We start from the raw sequence: 10,147 nt of genomic DNA on the forward strand, positions 1-10,147 counted from the left end.
CCCGATTAGACCCTTACCATATAGATTGGAATATTTTCGGCGACATTTATGTTGATTTCATTTGAACTCAGGTAATAAGATCATGAGTCGACCATATGAATAGGAATTTAGACGAGTGAATATGAAATTAATTTAATTGTTTATCATTTTTTAACCTATATGTTATGCGGAAAGGTGGTGTATAAATTAAAAAACATCGACTGTGAAGTTGAATATTTCTTTAAGATTAAATTCCACACTGGAAACATGCCAATCAACTTTGAAAGGGTTTTCAACGACATAGCGTTAAATTTGAGATATAACAAAGTTCAACACAACGGTTGTCGACTGTTTGATATTTCGACTGTGTTAGAATTATATTTAATTTGTGTATGTCACAAACGCTATCAATATTGCGTCAGTATTGTAATAAGGTCATAAACATATTCAATTTCTTCCAGAAATCACAAATCCCTGTTCACCATATCCATGTGTAAATGGCGGCGTTTGCTACTCGAATGACGAAAAGTTCATCTGCAACTGCCCGAGAGGATTCATTGGTGATATATGTGACCAGATAGACCGATGCACGTCAAGTCCGTGCCTGAACAACGGACAATGCACCAACGTAGGCAACACATTCACGTGTTCATGTGAACCTGGCTACTCTGGAACAACGTGCAACAGTTACGACCCGTGTTACAACAGTCCCTGTGAGAATGGCGTCTGCAGCAGGAACGGCAATAACTACGCCTGTAGATGCCAACAGGGGTACGTTGGTAGGAACTGTGACGTCGTGGACACATGTGGCTCCTCGCCTTGTCTTAATGAAGGGTCCTGCGTCCCATCCCCCACAACCGCTAGAGGATATCGCTGTATTTGTCCCCAAGGTTTCACCGGAATTAGTTGTGAGAACTTCCAGCCATGCCTCAGTAACCCGTGTTTTAATGGAGGAGCGTGCACCGCCAGTGGACGAGGATTCGCTTGTCAATGCCCAATAGATTACACTGGCGCTACCTGCACAGACCGACGCGATCTTTGCGCTCCGAACCCGTGTCAGAATCGTGGAGCGTGCTTCTCAAACGGGGACAGATTCATCTGTAGTTGCCAGTCTGGTTTCACGGGTGAGAGATGCGCGCAGACAGATCGATGTAGCTCTAACCCTTGTCAAAACAACGCCAATTGCATCACCATTGGTAATTCCTTCTCATGTGAGTGTCGCCCTGGTTATTCTGGTCGCACATGCAGCGATTTTAACCCCTGCTTCGTTAACCCCTGTCAAAACAATGGTATCTGTCGAGCAAGCGGGAGCACCTATACATGTGAATGTCAGCAAGGATTCACTGGAAAGAACTGCACAGTCATCAATACGTGTGAAACATCTCCGTGTAGAAATGGAGGAACCTGCTCGCCCAATGGACTTACTTATCGCTGTAACTGTGCTTCTGGATATACCGGCTTCAACTGTGAAACGTACCAGCCCTGCGAGTCTAACCCGTGTCAAAATAGTGGAACATGTTTCTCGAACCCAAGCATCAACTCCTACTCATGCCAATGCACGAGCGGTTTCAGGGGAAGCAACTGCGAAGAGACGAATTATTGTGCCTCCACACCCTGTCGTAACAATGGCCTGTGTGTTAACACCAGAAGCACCTTCAACTGCACATGTCCCAATGGCTTCAGTGGTAGAATATGTAGCATTCGTGATCCTTGTACCTCAAACCCATGTCTAAACGGCGGTTTCTGTGATGCAAATGGTCAAACCTACAGATGCATATGTACTGATATGTATATAGGAAACAGATGCGCTTCAAGAAACCCATGTGCATCTAATCCCTGTTTGAATGGAAGGTGCTTGGCTACAAATGAATCCAGCTACACGTGTGCCTGCACTGAAGGTTACTCTGGTCCCCAATGCCAGACGTTTTCAATCTGTTCACGACAGCCATGTAGAAACGGCGGAACATGCACAGGAACTGGCATATCTTACACATGCAGATGTCCACGTGGATATACAGGGAACAACTGTGAACAACAAGATCCATGCTCCTCAAATCCGTGCGACAATGGTGCGACATGCGTATCAGCAGGGCCGTCTTTCTTCTGTGAATGCCGGCAAGGTTATGGTGGAAAGAGCTGTGAGTTTGGACCCTGCTCGCCGCGAAACGGCGTGGCCTGCTTCAACGGTGGAACATGCTTACAGGAAGGGTCTTCCTATACGTGTGAATGCCCTGTTGGTTTCACCGGTCCAACATGTCAAATCGCAACCAGCTGCCGACCCGGTCTGTGCCAGAACGGCGGAGTATGTTTCTCCTTCTCGCCAACAACATTCAACTGCAGCTGTCCAAACAACTACACGGGACAATACTGCGAGAATCATGTGTGCGCTTCCTTCCCATGCGCGAACAGCGGGTTCTGCTTCCCCGACCCAAGCAATGCAAGGGGGTTTGATTGCAGCTGTTTGGCTGGTTATACAGGGGAGCTTTGTGAGGTTGAGGTGCGACAGAACTGTGGATCTAACCCATGCCAAAATGGTGGACAATGTGTTACGCGGGACTTCGTCTCGGGTTATTCGTGCGTATGTCTAGACGGGTTTACTGGACCGAACTGCGAACGAGAAGTGAATGCCTGTACTAGCCAGCCATGCTTAAACAGAGGACGATGCGTATTTGATGCATCCTACATTGAACAGTACAGATGCAACTGTCCAGTGGGATTCGGAGGTAAGAACTGCCAAAACTCCGAAGCAACCTCGTGTCAGGAGAACCCTTGCAGAAACGGAGGAACCTGCAGATTCGATGCTTCTAACAACATTGGCTACAGATGTACTTGCAGAGATGGTTATGAAGGTGCAAACTGCGAAACCCTATTGGACCCTTGTTTCATCAACCCATGTCAAAATGGCGCCATCTGTAATCGCGACCCTTTCCAAACGTCTGGCTACACCTGTGGCTGTTTAGCAGGATTCGCAGGAACCAACTGTGAAAACCCGATCGACGTCTGTGCATCCAATCCTTGTGCAAACGGTGGAAGATGTCTTTCATCGGGTGCTATATACCGATGTCAGTGCACAACGGGTTTCGGAGGCATTAACTGTCAAACCCGCACCAACTTCTGTGCCCCGAATCCTTGCAGGAACGGCGCTAGCTGTTCCCCATTAGGTTCCACTGGCTATATATGTCGTTGCACAGCAGGATTTGGAGGTGTCAACTGCCAAACCCGCACCAACTTCTGCGAACCGAACCCATGTAGAAACGACGGAAACTGTGTCTCATCAGGATCTGGATACTCATGTCGCTGTTCTGCCGGATACGGTGGAGTCAACTGTGAGACCATCACTGGCGCCTGTTCATCCAGCCCGTGTAGTAATGGCGGAAGCTGTATTCAGTCGGGAACAGGTTATTCCTGTCGGTGCAGCCCTAGATACGGAGGCACCAACTGCCAATCTCTCACCAGTACATGCAACCCAAATCCATGTCAGAACGGCATCTGCGAGTTTGACGTCACACAGTCTCGCGGGTACAGGTGTCGATGTAATGCTGGGTATCTTGGGAGAAACTGTGAAACCAGGTCCAATCCTTGTTCAAACAATCCCTGTCAGAACGGAGGCAGGTGCTCGCCGGATCAGCGTAGTCTGAATGGCTACGCGTGTCAGTGTAACAGCGGCTTCGGAGGGCAAAACTGTCAGACCCCTATTGGACCATGTTCTGGCAACCCTTGCGAAAATAACGGCATCTGTCTCCCTCGCTCAAACACTCAATACACCTGTGCATGCCCAACTGGCTTTGTGGGACCTAGGTGTGAAATAGATAGAAGTGAGAACAATGTTTGCAGTACCGTTACTTGTCAAAATGGGGGAACCTGTGAAATAGACCCAAGCGACTCTAATAGATTCAGATGTGTCTGCCCGAGAGAGTACAGCGGTATATATTGCCAGACATCAAGCGGTGAATCCTGCCAGAATAACCCGTGTGAAAATGGCGGACAGTGTTCCTCGCTCTCGTTTGGGGGTTACATCTGCACCTGCGCTAGAGGATTTGCTGGAATCAACTGTCAGTACATGACGTCCCCAGCGTGCAGCCCCCAGCCGTGTCTAAATGGTGGAAGCTGTACCCCGTCGCCAGAGTCCCCCTTTAACTTCACCTGTTCCTGCCCCTTGGGATATGGTGGGCAGTACTGCCAACTCCCTGTGAGCACTGAAGGTCCCTGTAAGTCGTCCCCCTGCCGCAACCTGGGTACATGTGTGCCCATTGACAGCGTCGCCTTCCGTTGTGAATGCTTGAATGGATACACAGGAGATAGCTGCCAGATCAGGAACTTTAACTGCAGCGCCAGCCGGTGTCCAAATGGCGTGTGCTACCTGACCCAGTTTGGAGACGTCGACTGCATGTGCCCACCGCTGACCAAGGGTCAACGATGTGGTAAGTAGGCGAAAATGGGATTTAATGGGATTAGCTCAAAATGTAGAAATACAGTTGGATCGATGTATGTTTATTCATCGTTTGTAATTTACAAACATGCATAGTGTTTTCTGTAGTCAAGATGGGTAGTCCAAGGTGTCGCAGGTTTAGTCACGTCGGGGTCTGTAGATCATTGTTCGAATCCCGAATTATTGTTGGTCCCGATTATAATCCTTGGTTGATCTACCAGGCTCTTTGGTTTCACCAAAGTGATAAACGTCAAATAGTTGCATCACTGCGGCTTTCCTCCTACATTAAACAGAGAAACAGCAATTTAACTGAAATACTGTTAAACCTGTACCATTAAACTCATTCACTTAACCACTCTAGTTACGTCGGCCAATCAGCACCAAGATACATTGAGTGTTAAGTTGAGATAACCAGAATTCATTAGTTTTTTTGACGATTGGTTAACTTCGAGAAGACGAGTGTTTCGAAATGACCGGGAAGTGATAACAATGGTCAACTGTAATCAGTTATCAAGAAACTATCACACCTTAACAAGAACCTGATATTCGAAGTGAAGAAAGAAGTGTCCACATGGTTGTTTCCCTAACCAACACCTGTCCTATTTGTTTCAGAACACGTCGAGTTCGAGTGCCCGCGCGGTGCGGGGGGCGAGTATCCGCACCCATGGGACTGCACCTTGTGGATTCATTGTGACTGGGGACGTGCATGGGTCAAGGACTGTCCAGCTGACCTTCACTTCAACAAGGTCACTCACACGTGTGACTACTGGGATCGTGCAGGCTGTTCCGTTACGCCAAGCAGATACTGGTTCTTCTAGCCGACACCAGTCAGAACCAGTTCTCAAGGATACAAGCAGATACTGGTTCTTCTAGCTGACACCAGTCAGAACCAGTTCTCAAGGATACAAGCAGATACTGGTTCTTCTAGCCGACACTAGGCACAGCCAGTTCTCAAAGATACATCATGCAATCTTTCATGTTCAAACTATGTTTCATGGTATTCTTCGGAAATGAGACCTGCTAAATAACGTCATTTTTTTAAGCATACGTTTGTGATAAATGCGTTTCAAGAAAGTATGCAGCGATTTCAAGTAAAAAGTTCAAAATCTGATTCATTTTGAAAGATAGATGAAGCTTCATGACACTTACAGTGGTACATATAACTGGAATACTGATTATTTCATCCAGCTTCATTCATACGGGGTACGAGGCTATGTGTTAAGTAGCAAATAGTTCGGCCATTTTGTTTTATCCTCTAAACCTGCGTATACCATAGAAAGCATCATTACAGAGTTGACATATCTAGAAATGGTCAGTATTTCATTAATATGTAGCAAGATCGGCGACGGTTTCACAACTTGTTATTGTCTTTCATATCTTTGCATTCCTGTGTATTGTGTAAGTAAAGGAACTTCGGAGCGGTTCTAGTCCATTATTCCTGGTGATAATATTTTTCTACTTTTATATGACTTGAATATTCACATATATGCTTGATATATAAGTTGCCACTTTCATTTTATACCTTTAAGTACTCTGATATTTTTTAAACTCTTGAAATTGCTTACGACTGAGAAAGATTACCATTTCGAATGAATTTAAAATTACTTTTCTTGAACATTTTCTTTTGTAAATAGTCGCTTGTTACACGTCATATCCTCAATACTTGTATCATACCTTGCATAATCAGTGTAAAACTCTCATTGCATAGCACTAATATTATTGTACCTGAAGTTGTGTGTCACGTGTGTCTAATTGTGTTCAATTTCAATGTTCTAATGTATGTGGTTCATAAATGTTCACGCGTAAACAATATAAGGAGTCAATTCAGTGTCGGGAGAAAACCACAAGCCAAAGCGTTCACTCGTCATGCCTTTTGTTCGGGTTCGAGCCCCTATAGAGGTCGTTTTGGGTGGAACGAGTGTTTGATGCATCCAGTTGCCTAGCAACCCAAACAAACCCACACCTTTAACTCAAAACTATGGATAGCTAAACAAATAATGTTTTGAGGGTGTGGTTGGGTAGCCTTGTGGTCAACGCGTTCGCTCGTCACCCGGGTTTGATTCCTAACGTACAACATGGGAAAGTCCACTCGTTGTGTCACGTGCTAATATGGCTGAAATGCTACAGCAGTATGGTAAATCCTAACCCCAGACACCCATACCCTCATTCATGCCATTATAACTACCCAACTATAAATCTATCTTTCTGTCTGTTGCTTAAATGCTGGTCACTAACATCCAGATTACCTAACAGTCTGTCCCCTTCTCCCCGCCACATCCAAAGTTCCTTAAATTGTGTCTGGTCTCTGAGGAATGACAATTGTTGTTTCGGTTTCATGTATTATTATAATCTAGTTGTTAATTGAAATATGTTAAAACTATATGTATTCTGTCCTCCAGTGTCTGTTCAAATGAAATGTAAATAAACTGAATTTCAATACAAGATCTTTAAAATGAAAATATTGTCAAACAGTGTTTGTATCATATGGTTCCAAATGTAAATGTTATGTTAATAAAAGGTTTAATACTTGTCGGCTATTATATTCAGTTAATCTGTATGAACTTATGTAACCGGAATGCTGTTCAAGGTGGCGTTAAAGATAGTTATCGAGTCATAACTATGGTATCGAGTCATAACTACTAAAGGTTGGAAGACGTAGAGTACGTCACAGCGAATTCTCTCTGCACACGGCAGCAAGACATCATCTAGAGTAAACGTAGCTCGCAAAACAAACAATGAATATAGTAAACATTGCCCTGTCCTGTGTTTTGTAACTCAATGTTTATGAAAAGGCCGCTCAGGTTTTCAGGTGAACAATTGACTTGCCTTTGCATGTGTTTATAACGGGTGCCATCCTGGAGGCAGGGTGTGTTCACCTTTTCGCGAACACTTGGTATCATCTCTATTCGATAGTGATTGGTTTACATTTGTTCATGATGTAGTCAGAATCGAACAATGGACTCTGCTTTTTAGAAGATACGAGTCAACAAAAAAAGAAGTACACGCGCATACATTTAAGCTGGCCGAACTATGCGCAGAACGTTTCCACAAGATCCAAATATTTTTAAATCCTGATGGTATTACATCTGTGACTGCATGCTGGAAACTAGTAATCTGATTCATCTGGGTACTTCCGATACCACCCAAATTCCAAAAAAATATTTGTTGTAATCACCGGCTATCCGAAGGATATCACCTGCAACTGGTACTATGGTTGAGCATGAAACATCTTCAACCAAGAGAACACAACCGACGGAGCATACAGTGATGGGGACTTTACCTGTACGTACACGATACAAGAAATACAAAAGACGTCCACGTCCAGAAGAAGGTTCATTGAAGCCAGCACATGACCACAACATGAGGGATACATCAGTGACATTGAGACACCAGCCTTGGGATTACCGTAAAACGCTGAAGTAATATGTGTCATGTTAGAAACAGTGCGCTGTCAATTTAAATTTACATCACAGTACGTTTTTGGCCGTGAAGATCCGGGGTAGAATAGGTCTCCAGCAACCCATGCTTGCCGTTAAAGGCGACTATGCTTGTCGTAAGAGGCGACTAACGGGATCGGGTGGTCAGGCTCGCTGACTTGGTTGATGCATGTCATCGTATCCCAAATGCGTGGATCGATGCTCATGATGTCAATCACTGGATTGTCTGGTACCGACTCGATTAATTACAGACCGCCGTCATATAGCTGGAATATTGCTGGGTGCGGCGTTAAACAAACAAACAAACAAAACGTTTTTGAAATCACGGAATAAAATAATTTATATTCTTTACGCACTTTCAGTCGCGGATGTTAGTGGCAGATGGTTTGTGACTTAAGCAAACAGCGTCCTCACAATTATTTTCATTATAATGATAGGTCGGCTCGAATGAAAATATAGATAACCATCACATACTACGAATGAACATGTAAAAACACATAAAAGTAATATTATCTTTTCATTTTAATGTTCAAATTTCAATTGTCATCATAGATGATTCTTGAACGAAAGTCGTAGATGTGTTGGTGAAAATAAAATATATATATATATATATATATATACTAATAACGACGGCGAACAAGGGTCTCAGTAAAGTATGGACAATGGATACAAATCGCAATTCATACCTAGCCAGAGACACGTCAATGACTTACAACATTTCTGGCTCATGAATGATCAATCTCATTAAAATCAGATCTTAGTTCTCGCTATCGCTAAACTTTGTTTGGCGGCATCAAGAACTTAGATCTGATTTTAATGAGATTGATGAATCATCGCTTTCGATTTCCAATGAAATTAACAAGTATCAAATCTACAATCGAAACCTCTGATTTGAGAACACAGCTTGTTTTCTCCGAATGAGAGAATAGTGTACTCGCAATGCATTATCAAGTTTTCTAATCCCGTAGGTTAGATAATACATAAAGTATATAATACATTTATGTTGTCAAATGTATTGTCTTTGTCTGAAAAGGAAGGATATGTTGGTTTCCCGATCACATTACAGATCACAAATCAAATCACAGACATCACCGCTTTGAGCACGCTTCAGGGTGTAGCTTTGGTGCATTATAAATATGTTCATTGTCACACACACACACACACACACACACACACACACACACACACACACACACACACACACACACACACACCACCCACCCCACACACACCACCCACCCCACACACACCACACACACCACACACGCACGCACACGCACACGCACACACACACACACACACACACACCACCCCAAAACACACACCCCACATCATCCCCCCCCCACCCCCAACCCCCCCAACCCCACCCCAACCCCCACCCCACACACACACCCCACCCCCAATAGTAATATACACTACCCCATTAATAATATACACACTTTGTCTATATGAACACGTTTTGCAGCGGACTGGTTCACAATATAGTTTGACTGAAAAAGCTGACCAACTCAATCGACTCAGGTTATAACCATGCAGATAGGCTTGAGTGCTCTGTCCAGAATTCAAGTTCTGTTTACAAAAACTGTAACCGTATGTAACCCATTTAACGTATCTTATCAAGACCAATAACCTAATGGCCAAGATATGTAGAAACTACGCCAGATAACAAGTCATTGTAGATTAGATATCAGTCAGTTCAATGAATAGGCGTATTATTCATTGGCCTTGAGCTTGTGACTGTCCTGAAAATGTGCTATTGCGATTTAAAGTCAAAATATTTTGACATAGTTTCATTCATTTGTGCTTGTTATGCAACGTGAACATTAAACTAGCGAGAATTAACATCAGAAATAACAATAATATGCCAGAGCTAGATCACATATAGATCCTACTCCCTCACTATAGAAATGAGGGGGAATTATTAAGTCAAGTTATTCACCTATTCCGGGACCCGTGAAGATCCGGGTTAGAATAGGTCTTCCCATGCTTGCTGTAAAAGGCGAATATGCTTGTCGTAAGAGGCGACTAACGGGATCGGGTGGTCAGGCTGGCTGACTTGGTTGATGCATGTCATCGTATCCCAATTGCGTATATCGATGCTCATGATGGCAATCACTGGATGGTCTGGTCCTGACTCGATTATTTACAGACCGCCGTCATATAGCTGGGATATTGAAAAAAAAAGAAAACAACCTATTCCGGGGTAGAATCGATCCCAAGCACCCATGCTTGTACGTGCCTACTGAAATAGATCTTTGCTCTTGCCGTCAACCACTGGTTTGTCAGAATTGTGCTGGCTGTG

At 44.0% G+C, this 10,147-nt stretch overlaps 1 protein-coding gene across 1 annotated transcript in view; it reads left to right on the forward strand.

Annotated features, from left to right (window-relative positions):
* Positions 1-6,896, forward strand: part of LOC139463982 (fibropellin-1-like) — a 62,685-nt gene extending 55,789 nt beyond the window's left edge. Inside the window, exons 10-11 of the mRNA XM_071245458.1 lie at positions 441-4,400; positions 5,021-6,896. Coding sequence (XP_071101559.1) covers positions 441-4,400; positions 5,021-5,226 — 4,166 coding nt within the window. The 3' untranslated portion in view covers positions 5,227-6,896. The remainder of the gene's footprint in view (positions 1-440; positions 4,401-5,020) is intronic.
* Positions 6,897-10,147: the final 3,251 nt, after the last annotated feature.

Source organism: Haliotis cracherodii, unplaced genomic scaffold (assembly GCF_022045235.1).
Source record: "Haliotis cracherodii isolate W230 unplaced genomic scaffold, xgHalCrac1.p SCAF_16, whole genome shotgun sequence".
In the NCBI taxonomy this organism is placed as follows: domain Eukaryota; kingdom Metazoa; phylum Mollusca; class Gastropoda; order Lepetellida; family Haliotidae; genus Haliotis; species Haliotis cracherodii.